This window comes from Podarcis vaucheri (assembly GCF_965113315.1).
Source record: "Podarcis vaucheri genome assembly, chromosome: 14".
Classification (NCBI taxonomy): Eukaryota; Metazoa; Chordata; class Lepidosauria; order Squamata; family Lacertidae; genus Podarcis; species Podarcis vaucheri.
The window spans coordinates 29298059-29319513 of NC_138752.1; the positions used below are offsets into that span (position 1 = coordinate 29298059).

At 52.7% G+C, this 21455-nt stretch overlaps 2 protein-coding genes across 4 annotated transcripts in view; one reads left to right on the forward strand and one right to left on the reverse strand.

Moving 5' to 3' along the window:
- Positions 1 to 8561, forward strand: part of ZNF710 (zinc finger protein 710) — a 22735-nt gene extending 14174 nt beyond the window's left edge. For all 3 annotated transcript variants that reach the window (XM_082199266.1, XM_082199267.1, XM_082199265.1), the window contains 4 exons: positions 4830 to 6285; positions 6713 to 6904; positions 7318 to 7492; positions 7732 to 8561. In XM_082199266.1, the coding sequence (XP_082055392.1) occupies positions 4861 to 6285; positions 6713 to 6904; positions 7318 to 7492; positions 7732 to 7901 (1962 nt within the window). In that variant the 5' untranslated portion in view covers positions 4830 to 4860 and the 3' untranslated portion in view covers positions 7902 to 8561. The remainder of the gene's footprint in view (positions 1 to 4829; positions 6286 to 6712; positions 6905 to 7317; positions 7493 to 7731) is intronic.
- A 138-nt stretch (positions 8562 to 8699) lies between these two features.
- On the reverse strand, positions 8700 to 16884 carry IDH2 (isocitrate dehydrogenase (NADP(+)) 2). The gene is made up of 11 exons (XM_082199269.1): positions 16667 to 16884; positions 15069 to 15160; positions 14078 to 14243; positions 13528 to 13688; positions 12019 to 12162; positions 11704 to 11840; positions 11344 to 11495; positions 10482 to 10594; positions 9811 to 9908; positions 9263 to 9355; positions 8700 to 9142 (listed from the first exon to the last, which is right to left on the reverse strand). Exons 1-11 carry the CDS (start codon positions 16779 to 16781, stop codon positions 9058 to 9060), a joined length of 1356 nt encoding a protein of 451 aa, XP_082055395.1. The 5' UTR covers positions 16782 to 16884; the 3' UTR covers positions 8700 to 9057.
- Between the last annotated feature and the right edge of the window lie 4571 nt (positions 16885 to 21455).

Here is a 21455-nt window from a genome sequence, read left to right on the forward strand (position 1 = left end):
AAATCCTCAGTTGTCTTTAAAGATACTGCCTTCCAAGTGTGTAATTCTTCTGAGTTATGATTTCCATTACTTGAATTATGGACCCTTCCAAGACCCCATCCCTGCTATTCCCAAAAACCCAATGCTTTTTTATTCTGGTGCTCTGACTCTAGCAATTCTTGGATGGAAGATGAGCCCTGCCAGCATTAACCCACCTGTGAGGAAGGTGACGCAGAACCCTTCCAAAGTTGGCCAGTAGGCCACAGTTTTCTTCCTATTGACCAACCAACACTTTGGTCCAGTTGCAATAAATCTAAAATGTTGAGAGGTTGTTGAAAAATATTTGAGCTGTTTTGGCTGCTTGGGGGTTTCAAGGTTTATTCTCATTCATTCTGTCTCTCTCTATGGCATGGGACCTTTAAGGACCAGGCAAAGGGTCTCATCTCCTCACCAACACACATGCCCAGACAGACACTCTTGTTGTCTAGTTTGGAGGTTCAATGGAAAGCAACTTGTTCTCTGCCAGCTCCAGGGCTGGGTGTTTCTGACAAGCAGGTCCCTGTTTCTGTTGCCTCTGAATATTTTCCCATAAGAGAGAGCCCTTCTCCTAATCTGTAGGAGGCTTTGTTAAAGCAGAAGCTTTCCTCTTAAAGAACCTATTTATTTTTCATTGGATTGTGTGTGCTTTTTTTCAAACAAGGATTCTTACAAGTCGCTTCACCATCCATTTGGCCAGATTTATTTTCTGCTAGGTTGAGAATCAAGTCTCTTTCCCTCCGCCTCCACTGGAAAGAGGGAGAATGGAGGGGGGGTGAGAAAAAAAGACTTTTGCATTGTGGTGATTGGCACAGCCTGTGAATCAAGGGTCATTTTGTGTAGCTGTTTCTTTTCAAGCATTCTCTCTCTCTCTCTCTTTTTCTTTCTTTCTCTCTCTCTCTCTTCCCCCTTCCATGCACAATCTATTCAGGCTGGAAGCATTCTTTCTTTTCAGAGTCTTTTCTGCCTCTCTCTCTCTTTTCCCCCTCCTTTATTTTTCATCTCTTTTCATTCTGTTTCCCTCCACCACCCCCCTAGAGGCTCTTTTTTCCCCTTTCCTCATTCCTCTATTCAGTTCCCTTTTTTTTGGTTGCTTCTTTTAAAATAGCTTTTCTATTTTCAGAGAGGACAGGGAACATGTAGGAAGAGAAGTCGTTTCAGAAAGGAGGAACCTGAAAGTCTTTCTCCATTTATTTCAGCAAATGTTGTTTTTAAAGCAAGAGAACCAAGGGCGACAAAAAGAAACCCATCTTTATTTTGTTCCTGCCTCTTCTCCCACAAACACCCCCCCACAAATATTCATAAGTGATCACATCTCCAGTAATATGCTAAAATACTGGCAGCTTTGCTTCTTTATTATGTTGCCCTGGGCATTTTGGTGCAGAGGCTAGAAACACAAGAGGCATGGCTGCTTTCCTGGATAGACCCCATTGATGCCCCTCTTTGCAACTTCTGACATCACCCATTTCTTTTAGCTCTGCACCAAGAGTTGTGGGCTGCAGGGCCCACTTGGGTGCTGGATGCTGCCTTTAGAACAATTTGTCCTTCATGGTGAACCTTCAGCAGGGAGCTTAGGAGATCTCCATGCTAATGCAGAGAACAATTTTGTGGAAAGCAGCAGTGAAGACTTAAAGTTGTGTAATCTCAAGTTTGTAGATCTCTAGATGTGCATTGCTTAAAGCATTGACTAGCCCCCAATAGCCACATTAATCAGAATTTTTGTGCTCTGGCAGGATGCCACGAATACGGGCCCTTTGTTCATTACGACTTCCCAGCCTCTTATCTCCTGAATTTCATTGTTGAATTAGTGCCTTTTAGTAGTAATTGTCTTCTGTAGTATTGATAAACACTTTGCTTTGGGGAAAGAGTGTGAATTCTCCATTCCTGCTGGAGAGGATCAGGCTTGCAGGTGGTGGAAAGAGAGGTATAGTCAAGGGCAGCAAACTGCAACTCAAATACTTCTTCCTGTGCCATTAGAGAGAAACCAAGTTCTTCTGTGAAAGTCTATGATACAAGAGTGCCTGGCCCTTTCTCAGATGGTTCTCCTATGGCAACCTTCCCTAAACCAGTGGCCTCCACATGCCACCGCCCATCAGCTCCAGCATCACATGGCTGGACTGGCCGGGGTTGCAGTCCTACGTCAATTCCTCAACAAGAGATGGTTGGTCAAGAAATGAAGACAGGAGTCATCCAGTAGACATGGATTTCCAAAGAGAGAAATGGAACAAGTCTTGGGAGCCAGAGTGCTGGGCTAGGTAAACCTCTGGCCCAGTCCAGCAAAAGCCAATTCTTAGGTGCTTATGCTTTCATTCATGTCAGGGCATAAAAAGTCTGAAGGGGGCTGATGTAGATGCTTGTTTTCTGTGATGGAGATGCTCTCAAAAGTAGGAGGGTTGAGAGAACCTGCTTCAAATGAAAGCAAAGGTACAGATGACTAGGGAGCAGGGACACACCTGTCTGGAAGCCAAACCTGCACCTGGGTTGGTTGTATGGTGATGGTGATGTGCCTGCTTCTGTGGGAAGCAATCCTGGCTGTCCCTACGTAGCAGTTGGATCTGGTTGGTTTCTTGAAGGTTGGCTTGGTGTGAAGAGTGTCCCCTTCAGGTAGGAAAGTGGGTCTTGGTGTGGGTGGTCAGCCCCACACTTTGGGGATTAAAGAGGGAGGTAGCCAATGAGAAGGGACCCCATCCAAAATCCATACACCTTGCAGAGCCTGGCTTTGAAAGTTTCTTCCACCCACCCACCGAAATATGTGATTCAGATCTAATGTCACCTGGAAGCTGAGATGGGACATTAGAGGAGATGGAGGTGGGTGAGAGAGTGGGGTTGGAATACAGAAGGAGATTAGGAGATTGATGAAAGTGAGAGAGAAAGAGAGAGGAGATAAGAGAGGCACACAGGACTGAACTATCAAGCTGAGAGAGGCGTTGCCAGGGTAACGGAAAGAATGAGGGAGAGAGAGAAAGATGGAGAGAAGAGGCAAGAATCAGAAATGGAAGGGAAGTGGGAGGGAGGGAGGGAGGGCAGGCAATGGATTTTAAAGGGTGAATGAGAGAAGCAGATGGATTTTAAAGACTGAAGTGGCTGGACAGGCTGACTCCCTCCCCCAACCAAAAAAAAAAAAAAGCTGCCTATGCCCACAATCAATAATTCTAGGTGGGCTCCCCTCTGGCACCTTTGCTCAGGATTGCTACCATTCTGTGCCCAGGACATGCTGGCTGGCACAGAAGTGGCTGCCATCATGGCCAGTCTCCAGCTTCAAGGCTGCCTCCTGTGAGGAGGGAATCAATACTGTTGTTCCCCTTTGCCTCTACAGCCCATTGACATGAAAGTGTGCTTAACAGGGGCCCTCCTTTCATTGTGGTGCAGCTTGCATGCAAAATGGGTCAGGCACTGAGGCCAGCCTGCGGGTCACTACATGGCCTTCTCCTGCTTGTCTCTGGGTGACCTGATGGGCCCCTTCTTGGCCCTGCTGCGCTCATTGCCGCCTCTGCCTCCTCTAATCCTCCCCCATACCCAGCCTCCTTCCTTCCTTCTCTCTTCCTTTCTTCTCCGATGCCTGCCAGCCCCCTCTTCTCTTCTTCTTCCTCCTCTCTCCTTCCTGCCTCCTCCCCTCTCTCCTTTGTTTTGGCTGCCTCCATACACTGCTGTCTCCTTCCCCTCCTCCCCCCACCTGCCTCTTGCTATCTTTCCCCCCTCCATTTCCTCTTTTTGTCTTCCCTTGTTCACATTTCTTTTCTCTGCACCAGCCATCCTCACCCGCACAGAGTTTAAGAGCATGCAGGCAGCTCTGGCGGAGAATGAGGTTCATTTATTTCCAGTGGTTCAAAAGTGGGAAGTTCTGAGGTTGTTCTGTCTAGCTGTTTCCTTTGCCTCAGGGTTAGTCCAAGCCTGGCTTGTCTTTCTGCTCTGCACCCAGGAAGACTGGCTTTGTATTTCAGGCGAGGAACAGTTATTCTGGCTCTTCTGGTCCTGCTAGTCCCATACTGGGGGAAGGAGCAGTATCCCCCCCCCCCATGCTCTCCTCTCTCTGGCTTGGCTTTCTGGTGCTTCGCAGTCACACAAAAAGCACACACTGAGAGGGGAGGTCCTAGGGTTCTAAGGGCTGCCTCCTAGGTGCGAGTCCTGCCTGGCCCTGCTTGCCACCTTCACAACCAAGGAGGCTGCTGTGCCCTTTCTTGTAGAAAGGAATCCAGCCCAACCTGGTGGGTGACAACATCCCAATACCTGGGGAGGTGCAGTCATCAGACTACCTGCTCTTTCTAGAAGTGCAGAATTTGCCACATTTGGGGAGGCTCCTGACCTGGCATGCAGAAGCCTCCCCCCCCCCCCAGGTATCAGATAGAAGGCCACAAGATTTTGCTACACGCTGAGCCCTTTACAATAAAGAATAAACACAGCACAACTGAGCCATTGTACAGGGCTCTATGGAATATATGTTTTCTGCTAGTCTTGGGAAATGGTAAGGAGACAAATGTCTGGCCTGTCATCTGGCCACTAGGCATTCCCACCACCACCATCCCTCATCTTGCCAGTGAAGCACACCCATGTTTAGATTTCAGGTTTTGCTCCAGTTTCGGGAGTACAGAATATTTGTTTAGCTCCAAAACATGGGATGCTTTCAGGTTCTAAGCTCTGCCCTTTGGTGTTCCTTTCATTTTAAAGGCTATGTCCAGAGTAGATGCCACTTTCCATTGCCATGATTTTGGAGCTGCCAGCTAGGGCCCCTGCTGGCCAACTGGGTTCTCTCAGCCCACAGCCCTCTGCTTGGCCAACAGGGTAATGGCTTCTCTTTCTCCCTTTTGTTCCTGCAGACAACAGAAGCTGTGCTTGATGGTATGAGCCATGGACCGCTTTGCCCACTCTGGAACACAGACAGATGCCGTGGTGGTGCTGTCTCTGGCCCAAGCAGCCGTCCTGGGCTTGGTGACTGAGAACGAGTTTTTTGGTGCCACCGTCAGCCCCGGAGGTTTCTTCTCCAGCTTCGCGGGCAGGCTCGACGGCATGTCCATGGTTGAGTTGAAGCAGCCGGAAAGCCATTGCCCTCTGGATAATGAAGGCCAAGGTCACATCGAGCCAGCGGAGGAGGATGAAGCAGCAGAGGCTTCCTTCGGGAAACATGCCAGGAGGAGGAAGCGCCCGCCTGTGAGGCTGGTGCCAAAAGTGAAGCCCGAGAAGGGGGAGTGGGGGCAGGAGGACGGCGCTTACGAAGCATCAGTAGCAAGTGAGGGCAAGGAGGAGCAGATGGGCAGCCACCCTGTGAGCCTGGAGGAGTCCCCCTGTGAGCAGACGGTGCAGAGCAGCACTACCAAGATGATAGATCTCAGCACGTTCAACAGGAAGCCTCGACGCCTGCGGCACCTGCGACAGCAAGCCCCAGAAGAGCTGTCCCTGGGCGGGTATGAGGAGAGGCTCCCAAGCACCCCACAAGCCACCCTGGACAGCACTCCGGGGAGTGCAGAGGCCTTCTCCAGTGACTGCGGCTTCCAGGCTGGTGCTCCACCTCCCTTGATCAATCTGGAGCATCCTGTACCACACTCTCCTCCGGGGCAGGGCAAGAGTGAGCTGGGCTTTGTGTGGCAGGAGCCCCTGGAATTTGAGGCGGAGGCCCATGGCGAGCACAGCAAGAAGGTTCAGCTGGACCGCCTGGACATCAACGTCCAGATAGATGACTCCTACCTGGTGGAGAAGCGTTGGCAGTGCCGCCTGTGCGAGAAGTCCTACACGTCCAAGTACAACCTGGTGACGCATATCCTGGGCCACAACGGCATCAAGCCCCACTCCTGCCCGCACTGCAGCAAGCTCTTCAAGCAGCCTAGCCACCTGCAGACCCACCTGCTCACCCACCAGGGCACACGGCCCCACAAGTGCCAGGTGTGCCACAAGGCTTTCACCCAGACCAGCCACCTTAAGCGCCACATGCTGCTGCACTCCGACATCAAGCCCTACAGCTGCCGCTTCTGTGGCCGCGGCTTCGCCTACCCCAGCGAGCTGAAGGCCCACGAGGGCAAGCACGAGAACGGGCGCTGCCACGTCTGCGTTGAGTGCGGCCTGGACTTCTCCACCCTCACCCAGCTCAAGCGCCACCTGGCCACCCACCAGGGGCCCACCCTCTACCCCTGCCCAGAGTGCAACAAGTCCTTCCATTATCGCAGCCAGCTGCAGAACCACATGCTCAAGCACCAGAACGTGCGGCCTTTCGTCTGCACCGAGTGTGGCATGGAGTTCAGCCAGATCCATCACCTTAAGCAGCACTCGCTGACCCACAAGGTAGGCCAGGCAGCAGAGCACCAAGTTGAAGGGCATGAGGGGGGCTGTTGGATAACCAAAGCCTTTTCCCATCCGTGGCTCTAAGGGCTTTTATTAAGGAGTATGTGTGTGTCTACCTGCAGTGCCCTGAAGGGGTACCCAAAGGGTTTCACCTTAGCTGGCTTGCTGTTTTTGTTGTCCTCGGGTCACCACAGACCTGGATTCTGAAAAAGAGGCCTTGCCACAATTTGGGTTAAAACTGCTTCCATAGGAGGGAGGGAGTGGGGATCCAAAGTGCCCTGGTCTCTTCCCCCTTGCTCTGAAATCCCCCAAACACTACTGAGCATGAAATCACCGTGGTTAGCACTGTCCTCCTTGGCCAAGGTGGGATAGGGTGGTACCTCTTGGCTGCAATGAAGCCTTGTTACCTGCCTGCTGTTGTCTTCAGGGCGTGAAAGAGTTCAAGTGTGAAGTGTGCGGGCGAGAGTTCACGCTGCAGGCCAACATGAAGCGCCACATGCTGATCCACACCAGTGTGCGCCCCTACCAGTGCCACATCTGCTTCAAGACCTTTGTGCAGAAGCAGACACTCAAGACCCACATGATCGTCCACTCGCCCGTCAAGCCCTTCAAGTGCAAGGTAGGTGGCAGAAGTGCAAAGAGCAGAAGCTGCCATGGGTGGTGGACTATGAAGAGCCTGAGATCAGGGCAAAACGGAGTGGCAGAGGCTGCAAAGACAGGCCAGACTCAACTCCCAGAGTGGCAGTGGTCATTTCCAGAACAGACTTCCCACATAAGCAACATATCCACCCTCCTCTCAAGCACAGCTTAGTCATTCCGGTTTTGCCAGCTGCCTGGACTGAGCCCGGAAATTATTTTGCTGACGGCTTTCAGAGCTGAGTGTGGAGTGGATCCTGGTTCTTTGCCATTGGCCTGGAAGGGCAACTGGGGTGGATGCAGGCAGGTGAATCCCACCCCTGCTGCCCACAGTCCAAGCTGCCCCAGCCTCTGCCGACAGGTGATCATCTCCTTTTCCCACCCCACCTTCCGCAGGTGTGTGGGAAATCCTTCAACCGCATGTACAACCTCCTGGGCCACATGCACTTGCACGCAGGCAGCAAACCCTTCAAGTGCCCTTACTGTTCCAGCAAGTTCAACCTGAAGGGCAACCTCAGCCGGCACATGAAGGTCAAGCATGGGGTGATGGACATCAGCCTGGACAGCCAAGGTAGGTGGAGTGGGGAGGGAGCTGGAGGGATGGGTCTAAGGCATCCTACCCCCCCCCCCCAAGCCCTGAAAGGCAGAGGCAGCCTTCTCATGCTGAAAGGCTGCACTGCAGCTCCCTCTGCAGGCTGTCTTGGCTTGCTGGCAAAGGAGGCTGTGGTGGCCAGTGCTGAATCCACATTGCCTGCCATTGCAGCACTACCGCCCAGGTGCTGCTCACTTCTTGTCCTGTTGTCCCCTCAGATCCGATGCTGGAGCTGGCAGGTGATCATGCAGAGCTGGACGGACAGCAGGAGATGGAGGACTACGAGGAGGAAAACTCGTATGACTATGGGGTGGTGGGGAACCCTGCCAACGAGTCTGCCTTGACCGAACACGCCATGAAGGAAATGGCCTACTACAGCATGTTGTAGCCTGGGGCAGACTGAGTGAAGAAGGGGACAAGCAGCGGTTTCCACCCCCTCCGAAAAGCTCTGTTCGGGCAGCACGGAATTTGATACTCTTGTCCTCTTCAGCCGTTTAGTCCTGCACTGGATCTGTGGAAGTCTTGCTGCCACCAACCCTTGACTGGGCTCTGCTGCTGGACTGAGCTGGCAGTACTATTCTCTCCAGCTTGAAAGGACCAGGAGGGGGCAGCACTTGCCTTAGACTACCTCCCACAGCACCTTGCACCCAGCACAAAGAAGCAGAAGGCCTTGTAGTGGTGCTGATAGGCCAGGACCAGCTAGAGCTGAGTGCTACAGACACCAGGCTGTACTGCAGAGCCAAACTGGATCAGCTCCTGTATGTTTCTCTTACAAACTACCTCTGCCCTGCGCACAAAAAGAGGGGGACACAGAGCAGGGTCTCTGCCCCAAAACCAAATGGGTCTTGAGTGCCCCTTTGCCCATCCCCTATCCCTGGCAGAGCAGTTAAGCCAGCCTGCTGTGGAGAACATCCCTGTGCAGCCTGTGGCCATCTTAAATTATTATGTCATTTCCACAAGGTGGATTGTCCCACTTGTGCATAGATCTACTGTGTTTATTTTCTGTTCTGAAGAAGTTCAGCAATAAAGGAATACTCTTTGGAAGAAGAGCCAGATGAGTTGGTGCTGAAGCAAAAGACGGGGTGTGGGAGAGGTTCAAGGGGGGCTGAGACTTGCCTTTCCCCAGAAAAGAGTCACCATAACAGACAGTCAACACTGGGAATCAATAAAAACAACAAGCCATGTGTAAAAGCTATAATTTAATAGCTCTATTTGGCACCACGAGGCCCAAACCACAGTACATAAATTACAGCACAAACCATTATGACCGCCTGGCAGGGGGTGGGGGGTCCAGCACTGAGACCTTCCCCCAAGCCAGCAGTAGCAGCAGGTGGGACATGTTATTGGAGCCCAAGTAGGGCGGCTAAAAAAGTTTTTAAAAAACTACCAGGTTACAAAAATGTCCCTGGTTGACAGTACAAACAGCCATAATTTGTTCTGTTAAAAATGAGGCAATCCCCCTTCCTTCATCATGTGCCTCCATGCTATGCTGTGCCCTCCTCCACCCACTACCAGCACGTTCCAGCGCCCCCCTCCAGCTCCTCCTATTTGCCCAGAGCTTTGTTCAGGTTGTTCTTGATAGCTTCCAGGAAGTCGGTGGTGTTCAAATAATGCTCGTTGAGCTTCACACTGAAAATGCACAAGGGGGAGCATGAGAAGCCCAAGCCAGTGGCAAGTTGGGCTTCCTCAACTCGTGAGAGAGAAGGTAGGAGCCACAGGCTAGCCCTGCAGCAGCCCGGGAATACTCACTTGTTTAATCCATGAATGCAGCCAGCCAGATCCTTTGTCATGGCACCACTCTCCACCGTCTCAATGCAGACCTTCTCCAGAGTCTCACCAAACCTGGCCATGGAAAAAAGAACAGCCTCTAGCACAGGAGGAAAAACAGCAAGGCCCAACATCTCCCTGCAGCCTCTGGCGGACAGGACAGGCCCAGCCTCACTCTTGTTTTGCAGGGAGCAAAGCTTGTTTGTTTTCTCAGTCTTGCTGTGCTACTGCTGTTATTTGATTTGTGCATCACTTATATACAATATGGAGTGTGCCAGCAACACGCTTGACGCTCACCTTCAAGCAGGTCTTTCACAACACCTTCCAGGAGCCCTGCCTTTCCTTCTTCAGGGTCCCCCTTTTCCCCTGGGGGGCCCAGGGCACTCTCCCATTACAGTATCTGGGTCATTCTTATGCCTGTACTTCAAAAATCTCTGTCGTGAGCCTGACATAATTGCAGCCCTATTCCCTCCCCGCCAACTTGCTCTCCCACAGCAATGTTTTTCATGCTGATGGGCAGTGGCCCTTACTTGATGAGGTCAGCGTTGCTGTCCAATTTGCCTCTGTGCTTCAGGCCTCCTGTCCAGGCAAAGATGCTTGCGATAGGGTTGGTACTGGTGGGATTGCCCTGCAGGGGAGGAAAACAGGTAGGCACAGTTAATTGCCAGCCACTGCTACAGAGGTAGCAGACCAAGCATTTAGCTTGAGAGAGGGGGAGACCTGTGTTCCTCCAGAGGCTGTTGGACCCCATCAGTCTCAGTTAGCATGGACAATACTTAAAGAGACTTAAAGCAACATTAGAGGACTACAGTTTCCCTATCCCTGCGGTGAGAACACAGATGCAGCAAGTTGGCCAGAAGAGGGCGCTCACATCCCTCCCACTGGTCTATTTCATTCATTTATTTTATTGGCCATATTTATATCCTCCAATCACAGTGTTCACTGGGCAGCTTACAGCAATAAAACATTAAAATAAAATGGGAAAACTATAATAAGCAGCATATTTTCAGCCAGAAACAAGCAAACTAGCACATCTTCACTAAAAGTACATGGCGATTCTAAGACTCAGTGGATTAAAAGGGTGAAGCTATTTGAAGCCTGGGAAGCTGAAAGGGTCTTCACCTGGTACGGAAAAGAGTGAGACAATATGCCTAAAGAAGGGGCCAGGTGAGCCCCCTCCACAGCCACCCAGTTGACCCACCTTCTGGTGCTCCCGGTAGTGGCGTGTAACAGTGCCGTGAGCTGCCTCCGCTTCGATGGTCTTCCCATCCGGGCAGACGAGGACGGAAGTCATGAGGCCGAGTGAGCCAAACCCTAGGGGGGAAAAGCCAAACTCCTGTTGGCTGTCTCTGCAACAGCAGCTTTCCACACCCTCCTCTGTGGGGAAGGGGAGGTCCCTGGGCCACTTTGTTCCTGTGCCTATGAGGTGCTCCCCTCTGGGGCATGAGGTACCTGGCACTCTATATCAACAGATTAAAGCCAAGTGCTCAGCTGACTCGCAAGGAAGGAAGAAACATCTGAATTCTCCAGCTTCACCATCAGCGGGGCATCTGATCTGCCACCTGCACTCTGCAGAACAGACAACTGCAGCAGAGCTGGAGAACAGCCACAGGGAGAGAAAAGCCATGTTCTGGCCTTGCCTTGTGCAGTCTCCCTCCTGAGAACCATTAATCTAACGAAGACCTCAGCAACATTGCTTCCCCCCTTGAGAGCAGAAACCTACCCTTTTGAGTGCTATGCAGTCTTGGAGAAAGGCAATAGCTCAGTAGCAGAGTGCGTGCTTTGCGCATACAAGATCCCAGGTGCCATCCCCAGCATCTCCAGAGAGGGCTGGGAAAGGCTCCTGGTGAGGTGCTGCCAGTTAAGATGAACCAGCGGCAGCTCCCTACATGGGAGGGTCAAGCCCCCTGAAGTGCCCTGGTCACACAGGAAGCCATGTTCTGCGGTGCTATTGCAAGAATAGAGAAAACTCTTTCCCCCTGCTTTCCGGTCCCTACAAGTTGCAAGCACACACACCACTTGCAGCCTTTCACAGCTGCCCTCTCCCCTGCCCAGCGCCGCACCTTGGGCCAAGATGTCAGACTGGACATCTCCATCGTAGTTCTTGCACGCCCAAACAAAGCCACCTGCGGATTTTACCACCTGGGCCACCATGTCGTCAATGAGACGGTGCTCGTACCAGATCTTGAGCTTGTCAAAATCAGTCTTGTAGTGCCTGGCAGTGGAGAACAAGAGGTTACTTACTCATGCAGCATCAACCCTCTAATCCTCCTCACACAGCACCTCCAACCCATCCCAACAGGGAGGTGCTCTGGCACTTAGGATCTCAGCAGGCAATGCTGGGTTTTGGGGAAGGTGGGAGAAAGCAACTCTCACCCACAGCTTCCTGGCTTAGGCCAAGAGGTGGGGTCAGAAGGGCTCACTTTTCAAAGATCTCCTGGAAGGTGTCCTTGAAACGCCCATCGTAGGCCTTGAGAATGGTATTCTTTGTGCTCATGTAAAGGGGCCACTTCTTTTGGATGGCATACTGGAAGCAGCTGTGGGCAAAGCCCGAGATGGACTGCAAAAGGAAGACAGGGCCCTCAGTGGGACGTGACCCAGAAGCAGCAGCCTGCAGGAGCTGCCACCCTGCTATTCAAAGGGGAGCAGCAGGTCCCCAGGATGTACCAGCCAGCCTCGTCCCATGGAGGGGACCCAGGAAGCAACTAATGCAGGGGTCCAGCTAGCATTGCCCTCACCTCATCTGTATTGTACATGCCCATGCCGACGCCTCCGCCGGGGAAGTTGTACACCTCCCACTCCTTGACTCCACTGCCATCCTTGGGAGTGAAGACCATCTTAAACGTCCCAGACTTCTCCACAACGAAATCTGTGGCTCTATACTGGAAAGCAGAAACCCACATGTTAGGAGAGCCCAACAGTATCAAAGTGTCTCAATTCCCCACATCAAACCCCCTAATTAGCCGCATGCTGCGGCCTGCTCCCTCCCAATGTATTCTGTAGCTAGGATCCACAGTACTGTCCTGTAGAAGAACAAGGGGGCAGCCTCTGGAATCCTTTGGGTTTACCCCACCACCTGTAGGAGGCAGGGGCAATTTGAGCTGAACTTCTAGCTTCTAGACTAGCCCTGTTTCATGAGCCCCTCACTAAGGGATTGGGTTTTTCCAGTTAATTTCGGTTTTTATTTTTCTCTGCTTACAGCCACCCACCTCCTCCACACACCCTAGAGAGGGACATAGCTTTTTTAACCACATGGGTGAAGGTGGAGGAATTGGGAGGCAAATATGCCTGCCCCCCCCCCCAGTTATGACCTGCCTCTGGGAGGTTCAAGGGCAACTGAACCAAAGGAAGTTATGGCAGCTGTAGCTGGGCATTTACAGTGACCATCCATCCTTCCTCCACCATACCATGCTCATCACCCACAGCAGGGCTTTCCAGGCTGCCAAAGTCTGAGTGAGGGTCTGTTTGTTCCCTGCACATTTTTTGCAAAGTCTGCTTTACAGAGAGCATGGAGGAGTCAAGTTCAAGGCAGCTGGTCTCTCCTCCTGAAGATGGGAGGGTCCAACCCCAAAGGATTCCAAATGTCCTCCTCACTTCACTGCAGAACAGGGCATTTACTATAAGAAAATTCTAGTTTTTTCTCTTCTGATTCTATTCCTATAGAAGATTATACAGCATCTGAATTTAGGACAGGTATTTAAACCAAGTACAGTGGTACCTTGGGTTACAAACACTTCAGGTTATAGACTCCGCTAACTCAGAAGTAGTACCTCGGGTTAAGAACAGAAATCACGCGGCGGCGGCAGCAGCGGTAGGCCCCATTAGCTAAAGTGGTACCTCAGGTTAAGAACAGTTTTGGGTTAAAAACGGACCTCTGGAATGAATTACCGTAAGTTCTTAACCCAAGGTACCACTGTACCTAGTACTCAAGGATGAAGGAGATTTATCAGTGAGGTTCTTTCAAAGCTTTCTGTACTCTTGCCATCACTTCCTGACGCAGCCAGCAGGATTCCGACAACATTCCCCCTGCTACTCCTGACTTTGTGCATGCCTGTCTGAGGTGGGGAGCAGATTGGAGCCAGACAGATAATCAAAACACAATTGCCAAGGGGTAAGAGAGACTGACTGGCCCTGCTCTATCCCAGAGTGTTTGTAGAGAAGAGAATGCTCTACTCTCCCAGTTGTACATCCCACCTTGTTCCCAATCCAGCAGCCCATCCACCCACCCACTCTCCCTTCCAACCCACCTGATCACCATGGGCATGCCTGCCAATGACGATGGGCTTTGTCCAGCCCGAGATCAGGCGAGGAATGTTCTTGCAGATGATTGGTTCTCTGAAGACTGTCCCACCCAGGATGTTCCTGATGGTGCCGTTTGGGCTCCTCCACATCTTCTTTAGCTTGAATTCTAGGGGAAGAAGAAGTAGTTAGGTGCAGAGCAAGAGACCAGTGGTGGCAGTTCAGCAGAGTGCATCTGCTTTGCACATAGAAGATCCCTGATTCAGTCCCAGGCTCCATCTCCAGGTCCCTTGCCTGAAACCCTGGAGAGCTGCTGCAAGTCAGTGGAGCCTGTTACACCAAGAGCCTGACTCAAACAAGGTAGCTTTAATGGCTCCTTGCCAATCCACTGCCTTAGCACCAGCCACTCCAGCCATCCCAAGAGAAAAGAGGAACATTCCCCACAAGAAAGTGAGCTGCGATCTGCTCTGGGCTGAGGGACTTCCTCTTGGGAGAGGGGGCCTGGAGTGCAGGTCATGCCAGATTCCTTGAACCCCGCCAAGGGCATTTCCCATGTACCTTCCACGCGGGCTTCATCGGGGGTGATTGTGGCACACTTGACAGCCACGCTGTATTTCTGGGTGGCCAGGGCAGAGTCTATGGTGACCTGGTCATCCGTCTGGTCCCGATTCGGCAGCCCCAAGTCAAAGTACTTCAGCTGGACATCTACGTTGGGCAGGATCAGCTGTGCCAGGATGAGAGGAAGGCAGTGAGGACAACGGTATAGAGATGCAGACCCCGCAGTAGAGATCAACACACCACTGAGCAAGTGCAGAAGGCTCATCAGAGACGTGCCCCAGGAAGCTTCAACACACTACCATTCCCGTGCATGCAAAAAACACACTTAAAAAATTAATAATAATTACATGTTATTCACACAATTTCCCTCCTGTTGCAAGGATGGTGTCTTCTCCAAGCTCCATTTGGTCTGTGGGGAAATGGGACACTAACCTGCCCCAGCCTCCCCAGCTCCAAACCGGGGCCTTCCAGATATTTTGGACTACAACCCCCATCAGTCTCAGCCAGTATAGCTCTGCTTCCATCAGCCCCATCATCGTACAGCCATGTTTGCTGGGACTTAAGGGAGCTGTAGTCCAAAAGAGCTGAAGGGCACCAGGTTGGCAGGGGCTGCCTGACTTTATATAACTCATTCATTGCTGCATGTGGAATACGGCTGTGTCAGATGTCATCATCTGGTTTACCTAAGATATATCCAAGGATGTTGAAAATTGTAAGGAGAAAACCCGGCTCTCTCCCCACATCATTCATAATGTTATAAATCTCTTATCATACTTCCCCTGGGAACTTTTTCAAAGCTGAGAAGCCCAGACCGCCTTAGCCTACTGGAAGAAACATCTTCCAGTCCTCTAACTTTCTATTGCCCCTTTCCTCACCCTTCCACAAACTGTGAGCATGTTAGAAACATGACTGTGCTACCAATGTACAGGCCATCAAGACGTGGTCCTTGCTGCTTTATTCCCAGCCCCTCGGATCCAAAACTTCCAGGTACCTTCTCCTTGATGCCAGCCCAGATGATCCGGGTCATCTCGTCACCATCCATCTCCACCACAGGGTTGGCAACTTTGATCCTTTTGTCAGCATCTGTGGAGAAATGTCAGAATGCTGAAGAGACACCAGAGACAACCTCCAGCACCCAAACAATTGTGTGATGTGGGCTGTGCCAGGGTGCAGCTGCTAGAACCACTGGAAGAAAAATCCCAGGGCCTTGGTGTGTGTCTCCATCCCAGCACACCACTCTCAAAACAAATCCTTGTTGGGGTCTAGGGACTGATAAACTGCCTCCCTTGTGGAAACTGCCTGCACTTCTCCTGCAAGCCTTTCCCCCTTCATATATGTAAACAGCAACTGACTCCCGTGCTTCTTAAGAATCTGAAGTATTTCCCCAGCTCTGCTGAGAATAGGCACAACACAGAGTGGAGCTAAAGCAGGCAGGCCAAGGTGCCTGCTGTGTCTACCCTGTGATTGACCCTGGCAGGAGAGAAAGTGAATTAACTGCTGCCCAGTGGCTCTCTAACTAATCCCAGCTGAGCCCAAAGCCCTGCTGACTTTCACAAGCCATAATCCAAGCACATTCGCCTGGGGTGAGGCTCCTCCGCTGGGGATCTGCCCGCAGCCCCTTTTCCACAGACTGGACCTGCAACTCCACGGCTCCAGCCAGCTGGTCAAGGGACAAGGTCACCCTCAGAGGACAGCAGGGGAGTAGCAGGCACACCCTCTCTCTGCGGTTTCCTCCCTGCCCCTCCGAGAGTGAGCTGGCAAGGCTCTCCAACAGGTCCTGGAGCCAGCTGCTAGCTGTTCAAAGCAGGAATGGCAGGGCAGGGGTCAGCCAAATCCTCTGTTCGAGATCCACACACAGAGGAAGGAAAAGGAGTCTTGGTCAAGCTGGAAAGAGGCCTCCACAGGGGCTTAGCCTTAGGGTGTCCATGTGGGGCTGGGGGGGGGTCTTCCATGGCGACACAGAAGCAAAGCAACTGCCGGCCTACATACCCAGGCCTGGCACAGCCTCAATGAGTCAAGCACGTATATGCAGACAGGGTCTTAATGCCCCCTCCAGGCCAGCTGTGTGCTGTGCCAGTTTCTGCTCCATGCAACAGGAACCCGCCAAGCTGGCAAGCCTTCTGCCCGCCAACCCCCCCACCCGGGCCACTTTCGAGACGGGGCAAAAGAGGGGCTGGCATGTGGGCCTCGCGTCCCCCAGCTGCAGGTCTCTCCTCCTCCAAGTCTCCCGGTGCCCCGAGGCCGCCCCGGAGTTGAGTGGGAGCGGCTCCACCCGAGGCGGCTCTAAATATAGTCCCTGGGGAGGCCCAGCATGGCAGGCGGGGCCGAGCGAGCCCAGGCGCAGAGGAAGGCAGCCGGCGGGGCATCGCAAGGTCACCGACGGACAGGGGGGCCGGGGCGCTCCAGGACCCCGCCACACAAGGGCACGGCCATGGCGCCGGGCTTCTTGGAGGGGGCAAACGCCTGGCCGGCTTCTGCGGGGCTAGAGAGGTGGCTCCCGTCGCCAGGCCTTCGGAGGGGGGCAGCGCCGGGACCCTCTGCTCTAACCCCCCTCCCTCTTTCCTCCGCTCCCCCCCCCCCGCCACTCACAGTGCCGGTGCGGCGGGCGCTGCGAGACGCTTAGCACCGGGAGCAGCGCGGCAGGAGAGCGGCCCAAAGCGGCCGAGGCGACGGCCGGAGCAACAGCGCGGAGGTAGTGGGCCATCGTGGCGGCGGACGGAGGAAGAGGAAATGGAGGACGTGCAGGCGGCAGTGGCGGCGGCGGCGGCGGCGGCAAAGAGAAGCCGAGCAGCCGAAGCGCGCCAGGCGGAGCAGATGAAGCGGCCGCCCGCCTGCCCTGCCCCCTAAGTCCCCGCGCTTTGGGAACCTCCCCGTCGGGGCGGGGCGCCGAGGTCCGAAGCGGGCCACCCGGGAAATAGACACGCAGCGGCAGCAGCCATTGTTCTTTTACTGCCCCTTTGGTTCCCGCGAGTGCCACGCTCTTGCCCTCCCTTGGGCGACAGCATCTCCACTGCCTTTGTTGCCCGCCCGCCCCCCCCGCCCCCCCCCGCGTTACAAATGTGGCCTTCGCGGGGGCGCTGCGCGGTGGGGTGCCCTAGACGCCCAGCACGGAGGGCTACCCAGCTCACTCCCCACTGCTTCGCCTTGTGCTTGGGCAACAGTAGCTGCAACCGCCAGACAGGCGGGCGGGAGCGCCAAGGCCAGGTCTGGCTGCTGATAAAAGACATCCATCGAGACGAGAGGCGAAGGCCAGCTTCCCAGGATGCGCTCCTGTGCTGGACGTGGCCTGCCTGGGCCGCCGTCGGGGCTGAAGGGCATTGGTAGAGCCGGAGGGCATTGCGCCATTTGTTTGCACACAGACGACAGCCGCCGATCGCCACTAATCCAGGAGCTCGCAGCAAATAGCCCCGGGGAAGAGGGGCCGGAGCGGAGCAGATCAGGGTCCAGGCTGGGCTGGAAGGGCAACCTTGGCTCCCCTGCCTTGCAGCGTGGTGCCCAAGAGAGAAGCCCCGTGGGGACTTCCTACGAGGGCCCCTCCTTCCATTCCGCCTGGAGGTGCAAGAAGCCCTCTTGACAACCCAGCCAAAGGGAGGAGGGAGCCCCTTTGGGAAGGCAGGCACTGGGCCTGGAGGGCTAGTACCCGTTGGCATGGTGGGAGTCGGAGCTGGCACTGAGCACAGTGCAATCCAAGCAGCCCTTGCTTTGCTCTTGGCTTGAACCACCCAGGGTCAGCACTGGCTGAGCTGTTAAGGTCAAAACACAAGAACAGTCTGGCTGCTGGATCAGTCCAAAGAGGGGCCACCCAGAATCCTGTCCTCATGGTGGCCAACCAGATACCCCAGAAGGAAGGCCATGATCCCCTGCAGCTAGCATTTAGAGGCATCCTGCCTCCGGCAGTGGAGGTAGCGCAAAGCAATCTCTTCCTTGAATTTCTTTAATCCTTGTATCTGTGGTCAGCCTCAGTTGGAACACATCGCTGTTAAACATCTGTTAGTCTGCCCCTTATATAGAGACCCAAAAGATCGTTTTCTGAAACCTTTGTTCACAGAAGCAAGCAGGTGCATCCCGGCAGAAACGGTCCAGTTTCCTTTGGGTGACAATAATAGCTTTGTAACATACAGCGTGGCCCTCTATCCACCAGCTGCAAATAACTATCAGGAAAAGGGAGTTCGATAGAACACTATAAAGTTGTGGTGAGGTTTAATTTTAAATCAAACTGGATTTGAGTTTGTGGGTGTATCTGGCAACCTCTGTCTTACATCACTGATGTTGCCTCATATTATGGATGTATGATCTCTATTGTTTTATTGGGACTGTGGCTGCAGGTTTCTAGCCTTTGGCTAGAACAATAAACTTTGATTGACTGACACAGCCAGGACCTTGCATGCTCTCAGGGCAGAAACACAAGAAAGGAGTCACACAAACACACTCACCAGCAACACCACCAGTCAGGAAGCAGCCTGCCAAGACCACCCCAGCTTGAGTTTGGGGAGAGAGGAGGAGTTGCCCCTCTGCCCTCTTGGCTGCAAGGCCTCAGCCAGCAGAGCAGTTGAGCAATTTAGACTTTGGACTTAATTCAGTTTAATTCTGCCCATCACCCCCTTTAGAGTTGTGTGCTGACTGTGTATGGGGTGGCGTTGTCCTGCCCATTCTGCCAAGTGGGGGCTTCTGCCCCAAAGCTCTGCCTCAAGGGCACCATATAGCTGACCCCTACACCTACACGCATCAAAGTTCCAACTAAACGGGAGCTGGGTAGTCCAGCAGCATGTAGAGGGCCAAAGGCTCGCCCCACTCCAGTCCTGGTGGAGATGCCACTAAGTTTGATTTACCAATGTTCTTGACTAGATCAGAGACAGCATGCATGGACTGCAACTCCCATTAGCCCCAGGCATAATGAGGCAACAGTGAAGGATAATAGAAGTTATAGGCAAAGGTCTGCTTTAGAGCTTCCCCCTTACCCAGCCTTGCCTACCGAGTGGTTGGCCAGTTGGACATCCCCCTGGGGAAGAGAGGAGAGGGGGACAGGAAGGCTAGGGGGCACCAGGGCAGAGCCAGGGTTCCCTGTGTGTGAGAGAGAGGGAATCTCCAGGGCTGTAGGGGTCACTCAGTCTGGGCTGCACTGGCTCATGCTGAGTGTGAGCACTTGTGACAACAGAATATAACTGCTTCTTTCCTACATGCTCAAAATTCCTTGACCTTTTCATGCATGAACAGACCAGCCGTTTGTTCTGCGGCTTCTTTCAGTTCTCTGTAATGGATTCCCATCCTTTACACTACCTATCTGTGAAATGGGTAGATGTCTTCTAGAATGACTGTGCATAAGACTGCACTGGACCTGCAGCTTGACATGCTATTTGCCACAGGGCTCACCAGCTGCTTGGGATACCTGCACTGGGCTCACTCATAGTTGCTACTCATGAGACAATTGGCATCTGAACTGTGTTGTGCTGCTTGGCCATTGGAGATTAGAAAGCACATGTTTTTTGGCAAACTTCATCCTTGAAGCACCAGCCTCTGCTTCTTGCCTCCTGGGCATGGCTTGTTTGCCCTGAGCCACTGGGCTCCTCCCCTGGCAGCATGCTGGGCTCCAGGCTAGAGTTACTTGGCAAGAGTTGGCCGCTCTGGCCATGACTGGCTTCATCTTGGAGGAGGCCTCCTTGGTGCTGGACAGGCTTAGGCAATGGATCCAGGAGGGGAGAGGGCTCATGTGCTTGAATCCTGCTTTCAGGTTTCCCACAGCATCTGGCTGGCTGCTGTGAGTACAGGATGCAGGACTACATGAGCCCATTTGGCCTGATCTGGCAGTTTCTTCTTATGTTCCTAGTATTCTCTGATTGACTGAGCCAAGGAGACAGACCCAGAGGCACTCCAAGAGGCCAGCCTGTTTACCTCCCCTCCTTAGGAAGAGGCTTGGTACTGCTCTCCTTCTCACTTGGGCCTCCTTGACTCTGCTTCCCACGGGGCAGGAAAGGGTGCCAGTTTGGCACCCTGGTGGTTGCAGGCAGGGTTGGGCACCCTTCCATGCAAACTCTGCATTTGCCCAGGATCCCTTTCAACAGCAGCTGTGATCTTCTGGAATTGCCAGCCTCGCCAACTTTCAGACAAGATCTTTTAATTGAGCACAGACTTGATGACTTAACAGACATTAAAGCACAAAGTTTCCTCATAATTACGGCGTGTAAAATCTTCTCATGGGTTGCAAAAGTTGTCTTGTTGGATTTAGGCACCGCCTAGACTGTGGTCCTTTGCAGACCGCAATGTGCTTTTCAGGCAGGCCTGGAGAGACAATACGTGTCTCTCAGCTCCAAGATTAGGCATATTGCATGTTTAGGAGAGGGTGAGAATGGAGTTGCTCTGGCTGCAAAAAACAACTCACCCACCTCCTGTGCCTATACACAATGTGTGGCAATGCACAAGTGGCTCTTCTGACATCTCTCACAGAGTTAGAGTGAGAAAACAGAAAGAGAACTTGAGTGGAATCTACACACATATTAAAAAACCACTGTGAAAATGCTTTTTTAAAAAAACGTTTTGAAAAATACATTGAATTTGCCATAGCTCACTGTCACCATCTAGTGTCACACAACACACTTAAGATGTTTTATTTGCAGCTGTGCAGCTGGAGTCCTAGCTCTTGGCAGGGCCCCTATTGGAACAGGCTGCATACAAAACCCCTGCTTCTGGACAAACCGAAAACTCACAAGTGTCTAAATCTGAGGCCCGATTTGAGCTTGAGGACCCTGGGCAAATGGCCATCCTACCTGTCTGCCCCGCCCCCCATCGCCCTAATTGGCCCTGACTGTAAAAAGATGCAGCCACTCACCAGTAGCAATGACGGCTAGATTCTGGCATTTCTTCTTACCTTCTACTTACCTATGGTGCAAATATCTTCTGCACTGCATCAGGTACCCAGAGCCTGAGGTTGCATCTGCAGCATGGACAGATCCGCAGGGTCTGTAGGTCCATGTGTGTTTATGGTACAGAAGCAAATACACTAGCTTAGATCCAATGAAGCCATGTTTGTCTCTTGGACAAGCGAGGCAAGATTGCAACTTTTTTATGTGCAGATATTTATAAAGATTCTCTCTCTCAAAAAAACCCCACCTATGCTGCTTGCTAAGGCTCATGCCCATATGGCAATGCTTTCAAAACCAGGATGGTTTAAACAGAAATGTTTCAACTGGATTATAGAGGTTGGATGGCCTCCGGTCAGGGATTCTTTAGCTGTGATTCCTGCATTGCAAGGGGTTGGACTAGATGGCCCTTGGGGATCCCTTCCAACCCTACAATTCTATGAGTCTATGATCTGGGCTTGGAAAGTTCGGTTTTGGTCCCATTATATAAATGAACCAATTTATTTGGGATTGGTCTTGGTGAC

Coding starts and splice junctions, on each gene's coding strand:
- IDH2 (XM_082199269.1), bottom strand. CDS start 16,781: ATGGCCCACTACCTCCGCGCTGTTGCTCCGGCCGTCGCCTCGGCCGCT. Junction 11,841..12,018: donor GCATGTACAATACAGATGAG/GTGAGGGCAATG, acceptor TTCCTTTTGCAG/TCCATCTCGGGCTTTGCCCA. Junction 9,356..9,810: donor AGCAACGCTGACCTCATCAA/GTAAGGGCCACT, acceptor TTCCATGGCCAG/GTTTGGTGAGACTCTGGAGA.